This window comes from Aedes aegypti, chromosome 3, assembly GCF_002204515.2.
Source record: "Aedes aegypti strain LVP_AGWG chromosome 3, AaegL5.0 Primary Assembly, whole genome shotgun sequence".
Taxonomy (NCBI): domain Eukaryota; kingdom Metazoa; phylum Arthropoda; class Insecta; order Diptera; family Culicidae; genus Aedes; species Aedes aegypti.
In genome coordinates, this window is record NC_035109.1 from 5,768,816 (window position 1) to 5,794,934 (window position 26,119).

Consider the following 26,119-nt stretch of genomic DNA (forward strand, 5'->3'; position numbering starts at 1 on the left):
CTTTTCAGCACTGTTTTTTCAGTAGGAAAAGTAGGCCGTTATGTTGATCAACTTCTCAATGAAAAGTTGATTGATTTGAAACGGAATCGCAAAAATGTCATTTTTGTTGCGCTGTGTTATTTTTTCACATTTTCCAATCTGGAATTATCCATACCGTTATAGGACTTGCTTGCTTGGAAAGCAAATTGAATGTCGTTCATAGTTTAAGGTTTGATACAAAAAGGTTGTTGAGGTTGTATAGACAATAATAAGTTTTGTGTGAAATGCACTTCCAACCCGTTTAGGCCTGAGTGATAGAAAATAAGTTAAAATTCTCTCCGCTCAGCAAATACCACAGCATAACAAATATTACATTTTTGAGTGTCTCAAGGATCAAATTATGTGTCTCGAGTAGATTTGGGGTTGCTGAATCTGATGTCATTTTCAGAAATGTTTCACAATTTTTAACTACAGGTCGCTAAAGTTGTATGAAACACTGGTTTTATTGATGTTTACATGAAATTCAAAGTATAATTTATCAAACTTTTTGCGATCTAGTCCACCAAGCATGCTATTTTGCACTTAAACTTTCATTTTATATATGATTTGGTTGAAATTGCACGATTAAATTTAAATTAAATCGGTTTTTTCGACATGCTTGCTGTCTCCATACAAAATTCTTCGTTCCTTCGTATGGGAAAATACAATACTTTCTTAAACCATCAAAAAATATTTTTTTGCGATTCCGTTGTAAATTAATCAACTTTTCATTGAAAATTTTCACCACATAATGGCCTACTTTTCCTACCAAAAAAAAAACAATGCTGAAAAGTTCTACTTTTCATCACTGTTTTCGGTGCTGAAAAATAGCACTTTTCAATACTGTTTGGGATGCGTCAGCCAAATATCCCAATATCGAATGTTACAAATATGCAGCTATGGGCAGTATAGTGGCCACATAATATCTGATTCCAGGAACATCCAAATTTGAAATTTGCCTACCTCCAGGGGTAGAGCACCTTTTGCACCCGACTTGACCCAGTGACTGACCGAAATGACTCCGGCCACAGGAAATTTCTCGAGTTTGGAAATTTTATTTGAATCCATTAAGTATTTGCTGAGCGGTGTGTGTTTCAGTACTTTTGCTTTTACTCAGGCCTATACGGGTTAAAGCCGCTTGCCCCCTCTAACGGAAATCCTAGCTACGCCCATGGCTGTAGAACTACAAAGTATCTCACAGAAAAACAAAACTTTTAATAAAATGAATGAACTCATGCATTTTTTGTATGATGAAGTCTGCTGCAGGGACAAAACATATTTAACCCCTCTACCGGCAGCTTCATTTTTTACCGCAAGAAAAAAATTCAAATCGCGATATCTTTTTTGTTTCTCGGTATTTTTGCACCATTTTTTCACAAGTTCTCAAAAAACTCTTCTAGTTTGAGGATCCGTGTCGATATTGATGATTGGTGATCTGGTTTTAAAGATATTCCAATGTTCCTTGGGGGACCGACATTTTCCATACAAAATGTCTTAGGCGGCCATTTCGTTTTACGTCAACTTATCGAAAAAGTAAAATGTGGGCTATACAATGCTATGTAATAAGGAGCTACTCTGAAAAAATCATACAAATTGGCTATGAATTCTTAGAGATATCTGAAAATTACGATATGAGGTTTTTTGAAGTTTTCAAGATCTTTATTTGATCAGCTTGGTACCAACAACATGAATGCTCATTACTCAAAGACAGCTGCACCAAATTGCTTCATATTTTCACAACATACTCTCATAAATGTATTGTTCCAAAGAGTAAACATCTGAATACGTTAAAAAATCTGTAGCCTAAGATATATACGTGGGTTATGATTAAGCGTCGGTCCCCCAAGGAATTTCGGAATATCTCGGGATCCAGATGACCAATGATCAATATCGACATGGATCCTCAAACTAGAAGAGTTTTTTGAGAACTTGTGAAAAAATGGTGCAAAAATACCGAGAAACAAAAAAGTTATCGCGATTTGAATTTTTTTCCTGCGGTAAAAAATGAAGCTGCCGGTAGAGGGGCTAAATCGCAATAACTTTTTTGTTTATGTTTTCACAAGTTCTCAAAGAACTCTTTTTTCTAGAACCTGTGTCGATATTGATCATTGATCTCTTAGATCCGGAGATAACCTGAAATTCTTTGGGGGACCAACGCGTAGTCATCTTCTTCTTCTTTTTCTTGGCATTACGTTCTTACTGGGACAGAGCCTGCTTCTCAGCTCAGTGTTCTTATGAACACTTCCACAGTTAGTAACTGAGAGCTTTTCTTGGAGCTTTCTTTGCCAAAGTTGCCATTTTTGCATTCGTATATCGTGTGGCAGGTACGATGATACTCTATGCCCAGGGAAGTCAAGGAATTTTCCATTACGAAAAAACCCTGGACCAACCGGGAATCGAACCCAGACACCTTCAGCATGGCTTTGCTTTGTAGCCGCGGACGCTAACCACTCGGCTAAGAAAGGCCCCCATTCTGGAATCTAGGAACAGGATTTTTCTGGAATCATAGAATGGGGTTCTTCTCGAATCTTGGAACAGGATTATCCTGGAATGCTGGAACAGGATTCTCCACAAATCCTGGTTCGGTATTCTGTTCGAAACCCGCAAAGGAGTCTTGGAACGTGAATCTTCTGGAATCCTAGAACGGGATTTTAAGAAACCCGTATCGGAGTGCTAAGTCCCGGAAGGATATTTTTTAATTTTCGACCTTATGAAGTGAAATCTGGGGCCTTCCTTAGAGTCCGCGACTACAAAGCAAAGCCATGCTGATTACGTCCCCACTGGGACAGAGCCTGCTTCTCAGCTTAGTGTTCTTATGAGCACTTCCACAGTTATTAACGGAGAGCTTTCTTTGCCAAACTTGCCATTTTCGCATTCGTGTATCGTGGCAGGTACGATGATACTCTATGCCCATATATTTTCAATTTTAAGCAGCCCTCGATATGTTTGAGATTTTCATTACATCCTTACTATCTATGCTCTGAGACCTATGCCTATTGCAACTAATCCGAACACTTCGATTTCTCATTCCAGCCGAATTTTTCTCGACTATGTGATCTTCTTACCAAGTAGTGAAAGTTTATCAGAATGTTGAACGCCTATTCGGAATCACAATCCGATTTAGAAAATGAGCAAAACTTTGGAGCCAAACAGAAACCACGCCCATCCGTCAACCGTCAATGCCAGGACAGACGCAGCTCGTTGGTCAAACGTAGTGTCTCGGCAAAGAGCAATAGACGGCCGAGCATCAACAGCGTCTACAACGAGGGCCAGTTCAGCGAATCGTGCAGCATGCGAAAGAAACCTAACAAATCCGTCGGGTCTGTTTCATCCACGAGCGGCACCACGATGGACTCGTCCGGAAGCAGCTGCAGCGATGGCGACACCTCGTCGTCCTACGGGGAACCGAATCTTCCATATCCGGGGTTTGCAGAGTATTCGCTCAAGTATCTCAGCCAGGACACGAAACCGAGAATATGGTGCTTGCAGTTGATAACCAATCCATATCCTTTTCAAAAGATCAAATTAATACCAATATGTGGTTTATGAATATTTTATTCTTTTTAGTTTTCTTATTCATGAAATTTTCCTTAATAATTTGAAATACATGGTTCGAGCGAGTCTCAATGTTGGTGATTTTGCTGAATTGTGTTACATTGGGAATGTATCAACCATGTGTTGATGACGCCTGTGTGACGAACCGCTGTAAAATATTACAAGTAAGATCTTTGATTCTTTACTACTCCCTCATAATTTTCCTAACTATTTTTTTCTTCCAACATTTTCAGATATTCGACGATATCATATTCGCTTTCTTTTCCCTCGAAATGACAATCAAGATAGTGGCGATGGGTGCCTGGGGGAAGGGAACCTATCTGGCGGATTCGTGGAACCGGCTGGACTTCTTCATTGTGCTGGCCGGAGCTTTGGAGTACTGCCTTCAGGTGGAAAACCTTAACCTAACCGCAATCAGAACCATCCGTGTACTTAGACCACTGAGGGCAATCAATCGGATACCGAGTGAGTATTAAGTGTTGAACGGCAAACAAGTGACTTCAATATGTTGGCCACCATAATAAATATTTTTATGGGTTGATATGTAGAGTAAAGTGAGGCAAGAGTTCCTTTTTTTATTTCTAGCTTTATTTAATACAAATGTTTTGAATGTCATGGTGGTTCGAATGCTATTCAAATAAGAGACTTTCACTTCAAATATTATGAAAATCAATTTAGATTTGGAAAAGTTATGACTATTTGTTGTTCTTAAACGTGAAAATTGGTCAAACTTTCATTGCATGTAACAAAATGGTTTTTAATGAAATCGTATTCGATTTTTTATGTGAGGGCATTGTTGAGCCTATCATAATGCAGCCCACAGACGCTCAGACGGTTTGACCAACATTGACTCCGCCCCCAAGTTAGTAAAACCGATTCATGTTACTGCAACCGTTTGACCGACGGTCAAAGTTCGTTGTCGCAACACTATATATCTTCGCATGTTTTGAATGATCTGGGCAAGTCTAGTGAATATGTGATTGATATGTTTTCGAATTGTGTGACTGTTGGGGGAATATTTCTTTGATTTTTGGACAATAATCATAGTGAGGTAGAGAAGAACTTTCAAAATTTAGGTACCGTAAAAAAATGGTATTGTTGAGGAATTCCAGTTATAATTCGCACGAAGTATTTCGGCAAAGCTCTTAAATTATGAGGGGTCTCTGTCGGGGATTATTCTGAACAGTTATCGGTATGGGAATGGCTATGGTAATTTATTCAAAGAATCGATCCAAAACCTTTAGTGGTTTCCTCCAGTTATTCTACAATGAAGTTTTTCCTGGATCCCATGGGTTATACCAGGGATTCCTCAAAAATCCTCAAGTGATTTTTTCAGTAATTTTTCAGAGCTTACTGGAAGGCTGCCTTCAAAAATTCTTCCAGAGATTGTTATAACAATTTCTTCAAAGATTCCTTCAGGAATTTCTCTAGAAGTTAATTCTAAGGGTTCCATCATGCATTATTCAGGATTCAAGATTCATAAAGATTCAAGGATTTCACAAGAACTTTTTTCAGGGCTTCCTACTAGGGCTCCTCCTTAAATTCCATCAGGAGTTGCTTCAGAAATTCCAAAAGCAATTTCTTCAATGATTCTTTCTTCTAATTTTTACAGAGTTTTCAAGTGATTTTTTTTGTATTTATTTATGAGGCTTTAAACTTGATTAGCCAGTTCATTCGCCTCAAACCCTCAAGAATTTATCCAAAAACTTCCCAAAGGATTTCTTCAGTGATTTTTTTTTCTGACGAGATTTTAATCCCTGGGCTATTTCACCTCAAAACCAATGACTTTACTTCCATTCTAAAGGAAGTCATCACTGAAATTGTTTTTAGTGACTATCTCAGGGATGGGATTCGATTCCAGGTCCTCGGTATGTTCTAACCACTACACCAAGTCCGTCCCCTTCTTCAGTGATTCATCCAATGCTTTCTTTAAGAATACCTCCAAAAAATGCTCCAAATTATTTAGGATTTACTTAGGAATTTCTATACAGATTCTACAAGGATTTCTGCGATTCAACCAGGAATTCCTCTAGAAATTCTTCAAGAGATTGCTCAATGAAAATTCTACCAGAAATTTCCACCAGGAATTGCTACTATCAAAAATCTTCCAAAGATTTCACTTGCAATTTTTTAAGAGAAATCAACCAGGAATTACCTTAGAGAATCCTGTAGGAACTTCTTCAGAGATTGCTTTAAAAGTTCTTCCAGAGATATAATAAGGAATTTCTTCAGGAAATTCTCTAGGAATTTCTCCATTGATTTCTTTGGTGATTCTTTCGAGGATTTCACAATAGATTGTTCCATGAATTTTCCAGAAATTTTCCAAAAAACCTTCCAGGGATTCAACCTGATGACATTCAGAAAACTGCTTTGTTTAATCCTCTGAGTAAATATTAGTGGAATCCCTGGAGGAATATTTCTTATTGAATTTCGGAGATGCTTTCCTGGTGAAATACCTAGAGTAGAAAAAGGAAGAATTTCTAGTTCAATCTTTCGCTGAATTCTTGGTCGACTCTCTCGCGGAAAAAAAATTGTGGTTTTTCAGATAAAAGTCTTGTAAAATTTTCCTGGTTATTCATGATAACCCTGAAAAATTCTCAAAAGGGAAAACCTAGTATGTAGAACCATTGAAGTATTGCGAAACTCTGGTAGATGTTTTTGGTGCAAATCCTAGCGAAACTCTGGTGATATTCCCAGCATTAACCCTAGAAGAGCTCCTGGTGAAAATCTTTAAAAAAATCCTTTCTCGAAAAATTACTGGTGAAATAGTTAGAGGAAAAACTGGTGAATTATCTGAAGAAATTACTGATGGAATCTTTATAGAAAATTGGAGTCGAATCGCATAAGAAATTCGTTATGGGATCCTTGGAGATCATCTTGGCGGAACCCTTAGAGGATTTTTTCCAGAATGTTTTGGAAGATCCTTTAGACGATTTTTTAAAATTCCTGTTAACATCACCGTAAAAATATTGGTGAGGGTTCTCTTGATAGATTCCTTATAGAAACTCTTGATGGAATCCCTGGCGGAATTTATAAAGATATTATTGAAGGAACTCCAGATGGAATGATTGTAGCAACTCCTGATGAAATTCCTTGAAGAGCTTCTGATGGGACTCCTATAAACTCCTGATAAAATCCCTGGATGAATTCCTGATAAGATTCCTGATGGAGCTCCTGATAGAATCCCTAGAGGAATTCCTTATGATACACATAGAAGAAATCTTGATAGAATTTTTCGAAGAATCTGATGGAATCTGAAACAATCGATGGATCGATCTGATGGAATCCTTGTAGGAATTCCTAAAAATATACTTGCAGGAACTCCTGATGAACTCATTGGAATTCCCTAGAAGAATTCCTGATGGAATTCCTATAGAAACTCCTGATGAAATCCTTGAAGGAATGCGTAAACATATTTTTGAAGGCACTCCTGATGATGTCCCTAGAAATAATCCTGAATTCCTCGAGGAACTCCTGATGTAATCTCAGGAGGAACTCCTGATAGAATCTCTGGAGGAAATCCAGGTAAAATCTCTGAAGGAACTATTTATGGAATCCCTGGAGGAACTCCTGATGAAATCCTCAGGAGAACTCTCAGAGGTACTCCTGATAGAATCCCTAAAGGAACTCCTGATGGAATCCATAGAGGAACTCCTAATGAAATTCTTAGAGGAATTCCTAAAAATATTCTTGAAGGAACTCCTGATGGATTCATTGGAGGAACTCCTGATGTATTCCCTAGCAGAACTCCTGTTGAAATTCCCATAGAAACTCCTGCTTAAATCCCTGAAGGAATTCCTGATGAAATTCCTGATAGAATCTTTTGAACGCCTTATGTTATCCTGATGAAATTCCTTGAGGCATTCCAGATGAAATCTCAGAAGGAACTTTTGAAAATTCTGGTGTAACTCTCACAACAACGTCATATAGAAACTCTCCTGATGCAATCCCTGGAAGAACTTTTGAAGGAATCCTACAACCTGGATGAATTGCTATTGGATTCCTTGTAGGAATTGCTGGAACACACCCTGGAAAAAAAATCCGTATTGAACTTTTGATGGAATATATTCGACACTGTGTAAATTCACGCATTTTGACTGCATCGGCAGCTCATGAGACGTCGAAGCTTCAATTTGACATGCTGATGTCGATCTTCGTGCGACATCCCTACAGACGGTACGATCAGTTCGTCGAACATTTGGCTCCGCCCACCGGTGGTTTGAGCTAGAGTGCCTGTAAACAACAGCGGCGAACTGTCATTTCCATACAAATCCGCGTTCCAATCGAGCAAGAGACCTTTCAAAACTTGAACATGACGTCACTCTTGTTTACAGGCACTCTAGTTTTGTTTGCCTTTCCATTTCGGTTGCATACACACTTCTGGTTGTCAGTCCTATCGCGGAAAGTCCTCATGGATAGCCTTATTATTGTTGTAACAATCTTATTTCACAACAATAGTTTATCACAATGGCGCGGTAAATGACTGGGAATGGCGTACCATTGGTACCTCGCGTACCTGCAGGAATAAAATAGACCCCTTTGTGCGGTCCTTAGCCTCTTGCCCAGCAACTCCTATCCCTACCTCCTCGTGGTACTGGCCGGGGTACGAGTAACCTTGGGGAAGATCGGGTAACCAACCCCCGGTGGGAACTTTGGTCGTATGCTGACAGGGAAGGGGGGGGTTTGCTTTTGCAAACCTGGAGCGTCTGTACTCCACGTTAGGAGCGGCTCACAACAGCGTCTGTTCCCCATGTCAGGGGCGGCTGATCATCGTCCGAGTGCCAGAGAAGGACTCTAAGCTAAACTGCGCACTATGGCCCTCCGAACATTTAGGGGGAATGGTCCTCCGGAAATCTAGGGGGTTGTTGTCAGGCCCTGCGAGCCAGCCGTAAAAACACATCAGCACAGGAACGTCAACGAGAGAATACGGACCGGAACAATCGGCAAAGACCACAGCGACGAAAATGGACTAGCGATTGGAAACTCGGTACGTGGAACTGCAAATCTCTCAACTTCATTGGAAGTACTCGCATACTCTCCGATGTACTGAAGACCCGCGGTTTCGACATCGTAGCGCTGCAGGAGGTGTGCTGGACAGGAGCATTGGTGCGAACGTTTAGAGGTAATTATACCATCTACCAGAGCTGCGGCAACACACGCGAGCTGGGAACAGCTTTCATAGTGATGGGTGATATGCAAAGGCGCGTGATCGGGTGGTGGCTGATCAATGAACGAATGTGCAAGTTAAGAATCAAAGGCCGATTCTTTAACTTCAGCATAATCAACGTGCATAGCCCACACTCCGAAAGCACTGATGATGACAAGGACGCATTTTACGCGCAGCTCGAACGCGAGTACGACCGCTGCCTAAGCCACGACGTCAAGATCATCATAGGAGATTTGAACGCTCAGGTTGGCCAGGAGGAGGAGTTCAGACCGACGATTGGAAAGTTCAGCGCCCACCGGCTAACGAACGAGAACGGCCTACGACTGATAGATTTTGCCGCCTCCAAGAACATGGCCATTCGTAGCACCTATTTCCAGCACAGCCTCCCGTATCGGTACACCTGGAGATCACCTCAGCAGACAGAATCGCAAATCGACCACGTTTTGATCGATGGACGGCACTTAAGATGAAGATGAATCGAAGCCAAAACTTAAATTTTCAAGAGTACAAATCTGAAGAACCAAACATCCATTTAAGCTGAAAACGTAATCGAATGGTTGGTAGCTGGTGGTGACTAATCGATTAAGTTTTCAGCTCAAACGGGTGTTCAGTTCTTCAGATTTGTGCTTTTGAAAATTTGAGATTTGGCTTCGATTTATCTTCACCTTAACCGACATAACCGACGTCAGAACCTATCGTGGCGCCAAACTATCCGTCATCAACAATGTACGGTACCGACGCCCGCCCCGGTACAATCTCGAGCGGCTGAAACAACCGGATGTCGCCAATGCGTACGCGCAGCATCTTGAGGCAGCGTTGCCGGATGAGGGCGAGCTCGATAGGGCCCCTCTTGAGGACTGCTGGAGGACAGTCAAAGCAGCCATTAACGACGCTGCCGAAAACGTTGTCGGATATGTGGAACGGAGCTCAAGAAACGATTGGTTCGACGAGGAGTGCCAGGAGGTTTTAGAGGAGAAGAATGCAGCGCGGGCTGCAATGCTGCAGCATGGTACGCGGCAAAACGTGGAACGATACAGACTGAAGCGGAAACAGCAAACCCGCCTATTCCGGGACAAAAAGCGCCGCCTGGAAGAGGTGGAATGCCAAGAGATGGAGTTGCTGTACCGTTCTCAAGAAACGCGGAAGTTCTATCAGAAGCTCAACACATCCCGCAAAGGCTTCGTGCCGCGAGCTGAGATGTGCCGGGATAAGGATGGGAGCATCTTGACGGACGGACGCGAGGTGATCGAAAGGTGGAAGCAGCACTACGATGAACACCTGAATGGCGCAGAGAACACAGGCACAGAAGGTCAGGACAGCGAAGGCGATGGCTACGTCAGCACAGCGGATAGCGGAAATCAACCAGCTCCCACGATGGGGGAATTTAAGGATGCCATTCAACAGCTCAAGAACAACAAAGCCGCTGGCAAGGATGGTATCGGAGCCGAACTCATCAAGATGGGCCCGGATAGGTTGGCCGCTTGTCTGCATCGGCTGATAGTCAGAATCTGGGAAACGGAACAGCTACCGGAGGAGTGGAAGCAAGGCGTTATATGCCCTATCTACAAAAAGGGCGACAAACTGGAGTGTGAAAATTATCGTGCAATCACCATCCTAAACGCCGCCTATAAAGTGCTATCCCAGATTCTCTTCCGTCGTCTATCACCTATAGCAAACGAGTTCGTGGGAAGTTATCAAGCAGGTTTCATCGACGGCCGCTCGACAACGGACCAGATCTTTTCCGTGCGGCAAATCCTCCAGAAATGCCGTGAGTACCAGGTCCCTACGCACCATTTGTTCATCGATTTCAAGGCGGCATACGATAGTATCGACCGCATAGAGCTATGGAAAATCATGGACGAGAACAGCTTTCCCGGGAAGCTCACAAGATTGATCAGAGCAACGATGTACGGTGTGCAAAACTGCGTGAAGATCTCTGGCGAACACTCCAGTTCGTTCGAGTCTCGGCGGGGACTACGACAGGGCGACGGACTTTCGTGCCTGTTGTTCAATATTGCGCTTGAAGGTGTCATGCGGAGAGCCGGACTTAACAGTCGAGGCACGATTTTCACGAGATCCGGACAATTTGTTTGCTTCGCGGACGACATGGATATTATTGGGAGAAAATTTGAAACGGTGGCAGATTTGTTCACCCGCCTGAAACGCGAAGCAACAAGAGTCGGGCTAATGGTGAATGCGTCGAAAACAAAGTACATGCTGGTTGGCGGAACTGAGCGCGACAGGGCCCGCCTAGGAAGCAGTGTTACGATAGACGGGGATACCTTCGAGGTGGTGGACGAGTTCGTCTACCTCGGATCCTTGTTGACGGCTGACAACAATGTTAGTCGGGAAATACGAAGGCGCATCATCAGCGGAAGTCGTGCCTACTATGGGCTCCAGAAGAAACTGCGGTCAAGAAAGATTCACCCCCGCACCAAATGCACGATGTACAAAACGCTCATATGACCGGTAGTCCTCTATGGGCATGAGGCGTGGACTATGCTCGAGGAGGACTTGCAAGCTCTTGGGGTTTTCGAACGCCGAGTGCTAAGGACGATCTTCGGCGGCGTGCAGGAGAACGGCGTGTGGTGGCGAAGGATGAACCACGAGCTCGCTCAACTCTACGGCGAACCCAGTATCGTGAAGGTAGCTAAAGCTGGAAGGATACGCTGGGCAGGGCATGTTGCAAGAATGCCGGACAACAACCCTGTAAAGATGGTGTTCGCCACGAATCCGGTCGGAACAAGAAGGCGTGGGGCGCAGCGAGCTATGTGTATTGACCAGGTACACCAGGACCTGGAGAGCGTGGGTCACAGTCGAGGATGGAGAGAAGCGGCCATGAACCGAGGGAATTGGCGAAATATTGTTGGCGAGGCTTTATCAAGATAATTGATGTAAAGCCAAATAAGTAAGTAAGTTTATCACAACTTGAAAGTAATATGACAATAATCGCTCACCGCGTGCGTAGCGGGTTTTTAAACTTTGCATTGCAATTTTCAAGACGTTTCTCCGTGTTGGCAAACATTGCAATAAATGAGAATAACAACCATAAAACAAATTTGATTTTGTGTTTAAAATATTGCAACGATGTTGCCCCCTGTGTTTGTCAAGACAAATTTTCTTGAGGTTGTATCCCAATCCAATGGGAAAAACGATTGTCCCGTAAATTGGGACAAACAATTGTCAGCGCGCTTGCCCCATGTTGTTTCTTTTGCGTCTGTTTTAATGGCTATTTGATTCACTGATTTTATTTAATTACACGTGATGATTATCGTTCATCTTTTCCTTCAAAAAAGTAACTATTGATGTAAATGTGTAACTAATATTCTCGGATTCGTCTGAAATTTGACATTCTGTTAGGTGAAATCGAATGAAAAATCGTTGACTTTTGTAGCGACCCCTGATAATGGAACTCTTTCTTTTTTTTTGTAAAACCAACACAAATACAAAAAAATCACTTCTATTCAAAAAACTTATGGAAAATAACTGATGTGGAAGAATAAATTATTTAAATTTTATTCAGCACTTCGAATATGCTTGTGAAGAAGAAGAAGAAGTTAGATCAAATTCAAAGATATCAAAGTTAGTCAGATGGTTTTAAACAACAAATAACTTTTTCCTTAAACTTCTCCCACAGGTATGCGAATTCTTGTCATGCTATTGCTAGACACGCTGCCCATGCTCGGTAATGTATTGCTGTTGTGCTTTTTCGTGTTCTTCATCTTCGGGATAGTGGGTGTACAGCTTTGGGAGGGCATCTTGCGGCAGCGTTGCGTCATAAAGCTTCCGGACAACGTGTCGGCTCCAGAGTAAGTAGAGGCCTTGTTTTAGCTCTATTCCCAGAAACCCACCATAGAACGTTAGTCGATGTTTTCTTCCCTTTTTTTCTGGTTCAGTACTGTACATTTTTGCTTCCACAATTAAATCTGTACTCCATCAAAGCAGAACCAAACTCTAAACTCCCGAGATGTATTATACTGTTTATGCTTGTTTCCCTCATTTGAGTATTGTGATCCACGCTCGAGGCGTTGTAGAGACAAATAGCTTAGTCAGGTTTCGGTCGTTTTCTTCAAGTATGTTTGAACTCTAAACGACAGACTAGACAAAGGTAGCAACTCACAATCTAAGATCTGTATGTAGTTGTCAAAGTTCAAAAAATCAAAAGTAGAGTAAGTCAAAGTTTTTTTTTTTCAATGTAGCTCACTCTGTACTATACCAGAGATGGATGTTAAACTTTAATTTCCAAAGCAAAATTTATAAACATTCAATGTAAATCCGTTAGGACATTATTTTATGTTGATGAAACTGTGTTGAAGACTAATAGCATTTCTAATAGGAAACAAGCAATTATAACATATTTACGCTCGGCTAAAACATAGTCAACGCTGAACTTCTTTCCTTATTTCATTAAATTTTGTACATAGTTTGTATTCTTGAAATTTCTTTGTAGCACATTTACACAACGTAACCTTTACTATAGAATTGTGACCCAAAAGCAAAGGAAATCTGAGTAACGATTCGTTTCTAGCCTAATAGCTCTGGCAAAAGCTTAGTTTTCTAACGAAACTAACTCAGGCAGCGAATGAAGCATAGCATTAACATTAGCATTAGAGATCGGGCTCCTAGTTGAAATGTGCTACCAATCGTTTAACCAGGCTTTCTGTTTCTTCACTGCTGGTGTGCTATTTGTTGACGAAACAATATTTCTGTCAGACCTAACTCGAATGCTTCATAATTTTGTTTGGGAAAACAATAGGGTTTGCTGTCATTGTTAATGTTACATCGTTCCAAATTTGATTCTACTTTTTATACAATTGCTTGAAATAATTAATTTAACAAGTTTTTTGAATTAAAAGAGTCGGAATATTTTTAAGATATTCAGAAATTTAAATAATTGTTTCGCTATCAAACTGTCCATGTGGTATAATGTGTTTTCCAAACAAAAATACAAAGCTACAAAAGTTCGGTCTGCCGGGATATGTCTATTCAATGTAGGGAATATATTCCTTTTCAAAATTACAGCATTTCTACAGAGTAATGACCTACTCACAATATTGAAACAGATATCGAAAATCTGTAAATTGTTCAATGTAATTCCGTTTTAACGAGAATGGTTAAAAGTAATTTGTGTCTTAAGAACTCATAATTTATGTTTATAGATTTAAGTTGCAGGAACATTGCAGTAATGCACAATTTCCAACGGTTTACATAATGTTCAATAATAATTTCAAGTCAATCACTGCGCAACATTATGCATTTTGGCAAACACATGGTAAGCGATTACACTGAAACAGCCTCCATGAGTAATATGATAATCCAACATGCAACACCTACAGCACATACTTATCAACTACAGAAAGCCATACTCGAAATGAAACTTGTTGAACCTTTATTCTCTAACGATGATCCGTGGATAGACAAGATTCGGACAGGCGATGATATGACCTAAAGTAATAACCTTCCTTATTCCTTTAATTTCAATTCCCTTGATTTGATGAATATCCTATGTTTTTTCATTATTCTGTTTGTTTTCGGAATCTAATTCTTACCTTTCATTTGATATTACTATCAGGATTGAACAAAGAAATGTAGTGTCATCAAAATTCACCAAACGATCCCAATAATTGCCATCTATTCCAGGATTATTCCAGATGAATACAGAGTTCGAGTTCGTGTTAATTCGTAAGAATTTCATATATCATTCGTCGGTGACATTTTTCTTTGTAACGGTGTCTTCCTAGATACAGTGTTTAGATGTCTTCTACCAGCTATCATAATATTCTTTTTGTACACATCTTAAGACCCATCTATGAAATAGTTTTTTTTTTGTTTCTCGATTCGAAATTTGGCTAAAAGCACTCAACTAGAGTAGAGTACAGTAAATGTCGTCGTATTGTGAAGCAAATTTCGTTGTCTACATTACTTCCAACCATCATATGGCCATAACATAAAATTTGGTTGCATATTATGTTTTCCTCTTTTCGTTTTCGACTTTTTTATGTGGAATTCATCTTCTATATCTTGTTTCAAGGTACAACAAGGATGGCTCACGCATGGTAACACTTTCAAGAGACACTGTCAATCCATATTTTATACTTCGAAAATACAACTTCACTCAATATCATAAACAATACAAAAAGGTTCTAAATGAAAAAAACAATTCTACGATTTTTAAGTATCAGACTCTACATGATATCTAGAACTAAAAACCCTAAAAGAATAAAGGCGAATGGAATACCTACATTTTACTGAAGCAAGTCAATTGATTACCATACCTGGATTACTGAGTTCCTCGAATGTGCTCTCCGTAAATCGAATAAGTTTGGCATTTTCGCGTTTGAATCTTTACTATTAACTGAGTTGCAAGCCAGTGGCTAACTATCTTCGGTCTGGAATCATTGGAGATCCAATCCAGTGTGGTTTGCGGTTGCCGTGGTAACCAGCATTATGACATTGCCATCGAAGAAGTCAAATTGAAAGAAGAGTTGTTGTCACCTGGGAGGGAGAAACCAATACAAAATTTATGTACGTCATAGTGAGCCGGAATTCCGCTGTCACGAACTGTCACTGTGAGCCCAGATCTCAAACATTGAACTAATATGGAAAAAGCGCGTAACTGATTAAAACACATTTTCGCATTTCATCAAAAGTGACACAAATCGAATGAAAATCAATTCATACGCACAATGCAAGTAATGTCACGTGAGCACCTTTTTTTTTTTTTTTTTTAAATCTTTATTTGAGTGTATTTTAACGCACGAGGGCTAGTTCTACACTTACGTGAGCACCTTTCAATCTGATTGAATATAAAGCATTGAAAAACGCATCGTTTTACTTTTTCCAATGAAAATGAATATTTAATGCATAGAAAACTGCGGCCCTTTTTCCATGTTTGTCAGGAAAGATCGAAAGTACACAACAAAAGAAAAGTAGCAACTCCATATCTAGCAAGCTGGAGTTATCTTGCAGTTCAAACAAACGTTGTTCTATACATTGGCGTAAATAGGGAGGGGCCAGGGGGGCCTCATGATACGTGATGATGATGATGATGATGATTATTTAGCCACCATCAGCGCAAGGATTACCTATGGCTGCAGAATCATACCGGGATGGTATGATCTACCTGATGGTTTGTTGTAGCAGGGCTAGTCAATATCTTTGAAGACCTTTGGAAGACAACACTAAGGCTGTTTTCTCATGACAAAAGGCTGGCGACCCCACGCACTTTCATCCAGTCAACAATTCAATTAACTCCCTTAGGCTACCCCTCCCCAATACCCAATATATAGTAATATATCATACATAGTGTTATTAAAGTATCTTACCGTTAAATTATAGAAATAAAGAAATTAAAAATTATACTCAGCTTAATCCAAATAAACTCAAAAACAACGTCCGGGAAAGTATTTCAAGCTTGAAAGTCAACCAGTTAGAAACATGAAATGAACATCAAAAAACGACCTCTTGAATATTTTGCATCCAACAGATCCAAAAGTTCGTCTCCAGAACGGATTAATCTGGAAACGGATCACTTCCAAACGCTCGTCACGAGCTCCAAATCTAGAAAAACAGATCACTTCCAAACGCTCGCCACAATCTCCTGGAACTTGTATTCGAAACGCCACAGCACACACGGAAACCGAAACCTCGAACAGCTTCTATGGTTCCGAAAATTTTCTCCTCCTGAAAAGGGAGAAAAAAGTTAGACGTTGAAAAACCTTGACTTGTTAATTCAATGCCTACTATAGCAATGCAGGGGGGCCTCATGATACGTGGGGAATTACTTGTCTAAAATGGTCAAGAAAATCATTTGTTTTAATCGCAGTTCGCAGTTGAGAAGAAATGTAATTTCAAATGGAGCTCGCTATAGAAAATTTGTTGACCCCTTTGGTCAAGGAATTTCTTTACTTTTCTTGTGGAAAACAGCACACTTTGCTCTACGGTTCGACTAAAAGCTAATTAGCATTGATTTGCAACTAGCGAAATATCAGTTGACTTCAATGATACCTTGGATACTTTCCTGAGGATTGCTGTTTGTTGCAATGAATTCAAAGCGTTCTCTTCCTCAAACATGAATGTTAGCTCCCGTGATAAAATAATTTTCAATGTACAATGTTTTCTTCCCTTTCTTCTTATTGATCACCAAGTGTAAAACCAGTTGAATCAGCTGAAGAAGTTTGGCGCTTAATATCGAAATTCTTAACATTTTATCGATTCTTATATCTATAGTTTTGTTGTTTAAAGCTATGTATGCTGTTCCGCTCAAGAAAAGTAAAGAAATTTCTTGACTAAATAAGTCAAGAAATTTCCTACAGAGAGCCCCATTTGAAATGACATTTCTTCTGAACTGCATACTGCGATCAGAAAAATGTTATTTTCTGGACCATTTCTGGGAAGAAATTTCCCACGCATCGAGATAGGCGATTCCTTTTCTTGTCAGTAGCAAACCAGGCTTAAGCAATGATCTTGAATGATAATATGCATCATTGTTACTGGAAAATGTTGTGTATAAGAATTTTATACAATTTATATCAATTCTGTTCAAATATTTGATTCAAACGAACTGTCTTATCATTACCGATAGTTCTGCATTTTTGTAAACTGCATGTTATTCAAAAACATGACGTTATTTGAGAAAAAAAAGAGATAAAACTTGCTTCTATCGATAACGAGTTATCGATGATGTATAGGTTGGTAGATATTTGGAATCATTTTTATAATTATTTTTTTAACACCACAATTTAGGTTGAAAATTCTCACATTTCTCTCTGTGCTTGTGATGCAAGTTTGAGAAAATCTTCAAAGACTAAATACAAAGGAAGTCTCAATAGTTTATGAAGAAATATACATGTTAAATCAATAAATAGTTAAAAATTGTTGTTGATTTCAAGCTCGATTATTTTTTTTTATTTTACCGAGTTCGGTTAAACTTGCGTGAAGTGAGCATCCTTCTACATCTATTCTAGTTCCTAATTGAAAACTGATGGGTTTATCTCATGAACTAATGATTTAATATGTTTTGCTCAGCCGTTATGTTTACTTCAATGTTAGTATTTTTCCATTTTGTGTAGTAATTCAAATGTTATCATTTTATCAATAACACTATTATATTCATGAACAAGGTACCATCCGTTTTGCTTACTTCGAACAGCTATTGAAAAAAAAGCACATTTCAATCCTTCAATTTGATGATGGCCACGTAGACTTTAACTTTAACAGAAAATTAATATTCCATCTTGTCCGTTGAGAAATTGGGATAAATTGAGATTAATCCACTAGTAAAACTATTATTAAACAATGAATTTACTATTGAAAATTACTTTATTTTTATTTTAAACTGATTTCGAAAAATCTGATCAGTTTTGAACATTGTTTGTACTCTCCATAAAAACACTTTTTTCGTAGAGAAATTTTCGATTAAAGTCGTGGGGAGAAAGGGTTAAAACTCTAGTTCAAACATAGTTAATGTGTAAAATGAGTTCAAATTTTAGTTTTAGTTTAAATCATTGACTTCTATGCTACATCATCTGATTGTTAAAAAAACAGTCTTGCAAATATACCTAAATTATTATATTTAAATAATGCACACTACAAATAACTATGAATCGGTTTGTGACACTTTTGAGGTTATGATCTACCTTTGTATGATGATGTGCTATTATAATTGATTCACAAATATTATAGCAACAAGCATTGGATAGTTATGTAAATCTTTAACAATCCAACACCTACAACACTAAGGGGCCTTGGCCCCCCTGAAGTCTGATGGCTATTTACGCCTATGGTTCTATATTTCGTGTGTAGTTGTGCTTCCCTCCCAGGTTGTCACCAGAAAGATGAATTCTGGCGATGGACCTATGCACGGGTTCATTATTTGACGTTTTAGCGGTGTCGTGTTATTTATATAGCCATGGAAACCAGTGAATTCGGCACCTCTCAAACGTCAAATTAGTAAATTCGTGCATGAACCGATACACGAGTTCACGAATTTGACGTTTGAGCGGCGCAAAATTCACTCGTTTCCATGGTCACATAAATAACTTGGCACCGCTAAAACGTCAAATAATGAACTAGTGTATCGGTCCATTGGATACTATTTCCCAGAATTCATCCAGGCTCCAGTATGCGACGATTCTGAGCACCCTTAAGTAAAGCGACCATATATGTCCCGCAAAACGCGGGACACCCTGTCAGATCTCGTTCCCAATTAAACATTATTCGTATTGAATGTGTATTCTACAAACATTTTAGGTCTAAATCATGATCTAACTGCTCAGTTTAGTCAAACAATTAGATTTGACGCAGTAATATCATGTTGGAAATTACGTTGTGTGAGTTGAAGAACGTCGCGAGTGAGTTGTTCGCATTATTTATTGTATCGTCTTCGAAGGCTCATCAAGATGGTCGTACAAAAACCACATGCTATAAAAGCTTAACATGTAATAAACTTATTCTAGCCATTTTCACAAAGCACCATAATTAAAATTTGAAAATCTGGTGAGTTTTCTTTTTGGGTATCTTTAGTCGTTGAAGTAGACTGTCCATGAAAGCATAACTGTCCCATTTAGATGATTTCGGCATTGATAAAGTAACGCTCAAAGTTTATCTCTTATATAATATATTATAAAGTGTTCACTTAGCAACATCGCACAAATTACTCATCCTGCTTCTATTGATCAACAAAAAAAATATTAACTTCGAGCGTTACGTAATTTTTGATTCAAAGTAATTACTGACGATCATAATCAGCTATTAGTTTGTTGGAGATAAGAGATAAAACATCAACAATATTATCAAAAATTAATATAGAGAAGTGTTGAACAATATCTTGTTAAGATATTATAAGATCAAAACAATATCTGGCAAGTTTAGTGATTGATCAACAAATCAATATCAAAAAATGATCTGACAGATGGCGAAGAATAAAAATAATCAAAAAGCCGGCACGCAGGATCGAACCATCGACCTTCAGATCCATACACAGAAGCGCTACCCATTCAGCTATGCCTCTTAGATGAAAGATCAGAGAAATAAGAGCATTAGATGATAATAAATCTTCAAGCTGTTTAGTAGAATACCTATAAGTAGATGAAAAAACCGAATTTAGTACTATACCATTTAATTCCACTAGACTCGACTTCGAGTCTAGTACACGACACTGAAGACGGCCTTACAGTTGAGGTCGAAATACGCGTATCTGTCAAAGGATACAAACTCTAGTGGAATTAAATGGTATAGTATCAAATTCAGTTTTTTTCATCTACTTAAGAGCATTAGGTTTTTCGTTTTCTGAGACTACTTTTTGCTCCCAGAGTTTGCCCTGACGTCTCACTGTTCGAAAAATGATGAAAACATGGATTCTGATCAATTTCGTAACGTCGATACAGAATATCTTAAATTAACCTTGACATTACTAACCATCCCTATTGAAAATTCTTACAAGACTAGAGCACATTATATTTAATTTGAAAAAAAGGTTTTCGAGAAAAACAATGAAGTTTATCGAAAAATAATGACTTTTGTTACTTATAATGCATATTAGGCGATTAATATTGGTCGCTACACTTAGAGTAAAGTGGGGCAAAAGTTCGAGTGGGGCACGGTGTGCTGGAACACACATATTATCGGACTTGCATGAACCTCCGATCTTTTTTCACTAAAAGTTAGCCTTGGAAGTCAAAAAAAACTTGCTGAATATTAAAAAATCTTTCATCGGCAAAAAATTGAAAAAAGACGATTTTTGTATTTTTACCCTTTTTCCATACACCCGATTCTGTTTTTGCACGGATTTTTTTTACACGGCCGTGCAAAAAAAGTTTCCATACATTTTTTTCCGTCAAAACCTTATTTTTGCATGAAACGTCGAGAAATGGTGTTACTTTTTTTGCACGGTTTTTGAAATTTTGAATCAAAAACTTTTTTTGCACGGTACGCATCCCCCGTGCAAAAACAGAATCGGGTGTATATGAGTTCATAGGAGAATATTAGAGATACACTAATATGATGACTTTTAACGACTTAATGACCAATTTGACATATCTTTAACATGAATGAATTGTTAGATTTAAGCATAATTTCCTACATACACTAACACAATATGACCAGCCCATGGTGATATGCCGTATTTTATATAATGGAAATTTCACTTTTCACTTCAGAAAAGCTCATACGAACGCTTTGTTTTCTTCTTTCTGAATCAAATCAGTAATATTTTACGTATGCGGTATAGTTTTCTAATAATAGGAATTCCCAGAAATTGATACACATGGCAGTATAGGCTGTATTCATGTGCTTATACGCGCAAAAGTTTTGAAAGCGGGTTCACTATAACATGATTAACAGTAAATGGCTTATATAGCCTTAAGGTGGTCTCAAGCTCATCATGATACAAGTTTTATGCAGTCACTAATCTACTCATATGCAATGCACACATTATATTTGGGGTTTGAAGTGCCTGATTTTGAGTAAAAGGGCTGGATTACTTCGGATAAATGTGGCGACGGTATCAAATCGATCCAACGTAATCCAGCCCTTTTATTCATGACTTCGCACTTATGGAGGGCACATTTTGAGAAATAGACACAACAATTTCAATAACCAACATGGACACATAAATTTTAGTATCGCAAAACGAGGTATCTTTGAAAATGCGGATAACTTTGATAGTGCGGGATCCGCAACGTACTAAACAAAATTTATGTTATTCAGTTAAGCAAAACGAATGCGAAACTAAGGAGTATCAGTGTGACACTTCACCCTGAGCTGTTTTCGTGCCAATCAAGAGTATATGAGGCTTTATATTCGAATATTAAAAAATGATGAGATTTTGGTACTTTCAAAACGCTCACAAACAATCTGTTTTACTATCACTATTTCATGAAACTATAATGAGTTCGGTACGTATGCTTGATGGCCTAGCTATAGTAGAACATGAATCCGGTATCAAATCTCATAGCGAAAAACAGTTTTACAATTTGGGATCATTTTTGTAATCAGAGTCACAAATTCCCACATAACATTAAAAACCTAGAGGTATGCAACACCTCATGTACTTTACGGGATTCAGTCGATTTATACTCATTCATGTTCCACGATTGATTTATGGTGAATTCAATGTCGAAACATGATTATCGATAGATATCTATTCAGAGATATATTTTTATACCCATTATTATCAACTTATAATGGTGTTTATCATGTTTGTTTTGACTGAAAACCTTTTTAAAGATGTTTTTTGTTCAATAAATTCTGTACTTTAATTGATAAAATCTAATCCAGTTTCTCTATTAACATTCTCCAATCCAATTCGAACTGTGATGATGTCAAACAATAGTTTGGTTTGGATTTTCATGTGCTTATCTACTCATTATCAATGTTACCCCATTACTAAAAAACTGACTTTCGATTATATGAAAAACTATAGATTCATTAAGATCGAACCGTTATGCAATCTTTCATGTACAATCGATAACTAACAAATCAGTGCTTGTTTTACAAATAAAAAATAAAATATTTCGATTTTCTCTCAAAAAACTATCAAAGTTACCCCGTTTTATGGTATGTATTAAGCTTAAGTATGTGAAGGTAACTAAGGATACGTTAATGATGTGAGGTTTTAGCAAACGCACCCAACCAGCGGCTGCAAGATTTCAATATAAATCGGCATGACAACTTTTCAAATATTTTATAATATTGTTACTCATACAAGGAATATACTGCCCATAAAGGCATAACTGTCCCATATGGAAATAATAGGCATTGAGAAAATTGCGCTCAAAGTTTGAGTTTCGTCTTCCCATCTAAATGTTCATAATTTTCTAGTGCATTTCTGCATGCCATATTTAATTAGCACCACCGCACACATAACTCATTTTGCTTCTATTGATCAGCAAAAAATATAATCTTGCACAACGCACGTTTTGCAATTGTTATTCGCATTGAAAGTCTATATGGAGACTGTTATGCCTTTATTTTTCAATATGGGACTGCACACGCTTCATATTTTTCCGCAACTTTTCCGAACAAAGTGTGTTAAATTTTATATGCATAGTAAAGTATACATAAAAACATGAATGTGGCGACGAAGAAAGGTGTTGGTTCGAAAATCCATATGGGACAGTTATGCTTTTATGGGCAGTATAAGACTATCATAGATTTTTTTTTTTATTTTCACATCTTACATTTTCTGTATAAACCCTGTATATGTTACGATATTTTACAATATTTGTATGCGTTCTAGTTTTGGATGTAGACATACCGTATACAGGTTTGCGTAAAATCTTCCTCCATCTTTCAATCAAAACAAATGTGAATAACAAGATCAGCTAGAGTGAACATACCATACAAAATTGAAACAGTACATTGCCCTATATAATTGTATGGCGGTTTATTTTAATGGTTGCATGTAATTAAACAATTGTCTGTAATCTTAAAAAAGCTTTATGTTCAATAACGAACTCCAATGATTTCAATTATTCAGTAGAATAGGAAACATTGATTGAAACTTGATAAGTTGTAGTATGTTTACCTTAGTAAATTTATGTAAAAATGCGATGTCGTTAATAAACGGCATACCACCATGGGCTGGTCACATTGTGTGAATGTAGGTATAAATTATGATCAATTTGAAACGTCTTGTAATCGATTCGTGATCTAGATATATTAAATAAGTCTTTGAGCTACTGCAATGCATCAAAATTAGTGTAACTCTAATATTCTCCTATGAACTCATATATGGGAGAAGGGTAAAAATACAAAAATCGACTTTTTTCAATTTTTTGCCGATGAAAGATTTTTTAATACTCCGTAAGCTTTTCTTGACTATCAAGGTTAACTTTTAGTGAAAAAAAGATCGGAGGTTCATGCAAGTTCGATAATATGTGTGTTCCAGCACACCGTGTGGGGTAAGAGTTTCTTTTTAAGATTTCTAGCTCAGTTCAAAATAAATCTTATAAATGTCATGGTGGTTCGAATGTATAAAATCACGGAAAAATTTGAAAATTTCTTAAAATCCACACATTATCTTAAAATTTAGTTTAATTTGTCCGATCGTGTGAAAATTGTCACCAAAATTTTACATTTCCACTTAGTTTTGCGAAAAACTGCTATTTTTGAATATATTACAATTAACTCGGTTTTTGGTAATTTTTTGATGAAAATTTAGTATGTATTTTTCGTTAAACTTAAGTTTACGGCTGGTGTAAGGTATGCTTGTCATAAAAGGATCGATATTTTGTGTTTTAGCCAGCGAACTTTAGCCCCACACTAGATTTGAACTCTTGCCCCACCGGTGGGCCAAAATTTCAATAAGACAATCATTTTTTGAAACTGTTATAACTAAAAATGGGTAAATATTTTGACACAAGTTTGTTTGGCAAAATTATAGACAATATGTTGAAGGTTCACTGTATGGTATTTGTTTTGTTTTAACTGCTATTGTTTTCCTGGAAACTTTGATTATACCACTAAGGTCGAACTTTTGCCCCACCTTACTCTACATTAATTTTTCATGATAATAAATCTTCGAGTTATTCAGTAGAATATACCTGTAGGTAAAAAAAGTAATCAGTAATCAATTATGGGATTAGTTACATTTGTGAATACAGTCACAACGGAACACACGAGCAATAAGTAGAACGGCCCAGAAGAGAACGATTTTGTGTGATTTGTACTCAATTCTTTGTAACATTGTTTTAGCGATTTTAGGTTAGTAAGATAAGGTGGGCAAAAATTTGTTTTCTCTTCTTTTCTGTTTAAATTTCTAGCACATTTAAAAATAAAGGCTTTAGGCCGTTTGGTCGAATGTACATTTGGTCGAAAGGAGACTTTATCGAAAGTACATTTGGTCGAATGAACATTTAATCTATTCCGCGAAATGGAATGATATTTGATCGACCAAAAGTTAATTTTGTCGAAAGCTTATTATGAAATGTTTTATTGGAAAAAATATTTGAGAGATAAACACACAGCAGAATTGCAACTTTTGCGCAATGCATCGTATGAACTTTATGACATTTTATCAGAAGTGTATTTTAGGAAACTTACATTTCATCAAAGGTCAACAATAATTCGCTGTATGACAATAATCAATTGTCTTCTAGCTTTAATGACTATTTCTCGTATTCTTTTGAATAATCTCAATAATCAACTGTAAATGAAAAAAGGGAATTTTATGTTATCATGTTTTTGAACTTCAAACATTAATTGGTTTGTGATTTGATATCAATGGTTATTTCAGTGAACTCTTCAACAGTTTACCATTGGACTCAGTGGCTTTACCTCCCTTACAAAACAAAAACTCTTCAATAGTGTTTTTTTCTGCAAATTGACTGAAATGTTTAGCTACAGTGCACACTGTAGCCGTCGCTGAAAAAATGTGATCGAAATTGTTTTGACCTTGAAAACATGATTGAAAAGTGAACGACGAAAAGTGTGTTGGATATGTTGTCTGTTTGTCTGTGATAAACTTGTCTGAACAGATTATTCCAACCTTTTGTTGATTGATTATATTGTTGACTTTATTGCATAAAATTCGATACAGTGATGCCAGATATTCAAGTTAAGCCAATATAGAGTGTAGTGAATAAGTGTAAATTATATCTGCATGTAAGTAAACATTTTTTCAGACTTTCTTTTGACCGTCAGGCTAAAGCAGGCTAAAAGCGGCTTTCTCTGCATTTCACAGTATTAGTTTCAAACCATTGGATGAGCATGTTTCAAACTGCGGAAATGTGCGCGACCTAATGATTTTTAGTGTCAAAAAGGTGCGAAATTTTTATATAAAACCTTCAATAACTCGAAAAGTATGAGAGATAAAAATATGCTCTTTTGGAGAAAGTTATGCGTTTTTGCAAGTAACAAATAACACTAGAACAATTGAAAATTGTACAAAATCATCCAACCAAGTTATGATGAAAAAAGTGATTTTTAGGGGCGTTCCACAAAAAACTCCACAAATGTACATGAAAATAAAAAATATGCATACGGTGTCTTCAGCAAAGTTGTTTCTTTTAATATTACCTACAACTTTCCCGAATAAAGTTTATTTTTAAATTCATAAATACGAAAAATAAAATTTCGTTCTCACTTTTAGGTGGATTAATCACCAAATTGACACTTTCATAAAATAGCGATTATTTTATGGAAAAACTTTCCCGAAGATACTATAGTACTAAAATCATGTTTTCAAGGTCAAAACAATTTCGATCACGTTTTTTCAGAGACGGCTACAGTGTGCAGTGAGTTAATTATTCTTTCACAATATCATAATTCTTCGAAATATAATTACTCATCGATGTGAACATAACGAGTTTTTTTTTTTTGTGAATTGACTGAAATATTTAGTTTTAGTATATACATTGTTCTTATAAATTATCACCA

At 37.7% G+C, this 26,119-nt stretch overlaps 1 protein-coding gene across 5 annotated transcripts in view; it reads left to right on the plus strand.

Annotated features, from left to right (window-relative positions):
- LOC5568434 (voltage-dependent T-type calcium channel subunit alpha-1G) overlaps positions 1-26,119 on the plus strand; it is a 113,235-nt gene that overhangs the window by 9,971 nt on the left and 77,145 nt on the right. For 4 of the 5 annotated variants that reach the window (XM_021850463.1, XM_021850467.1, XM_021850466.1 and 1 more), the window contains exons 2-6: positions 3,052-3,521; positions 3,626-3,737; positions 3,807-4,038; positions 12,378-12,549; positions 13,191-13,250. In XM_021850463.1, coding sequence (XP_021706155.1) covers positions 3,106-3,521; positions 3,626-3,737; positions 3,807-4,038; positions 12,378-12,549; positions 13,191-13,250 — 992 coding nt within the window. In that variant the 5' untranslated portion in view covers positions 3,052-3,105. The remainder of the gene's footprint in view (positions 1-3,051; positions 3,522-3,625; positions 3,738-3,806; positions 4,039-12,377; positions 12,550-13,190; positions 13,251-26,119) is intronic. The other variant, XM_021850465.1, reaches the window with a different exon arrangement.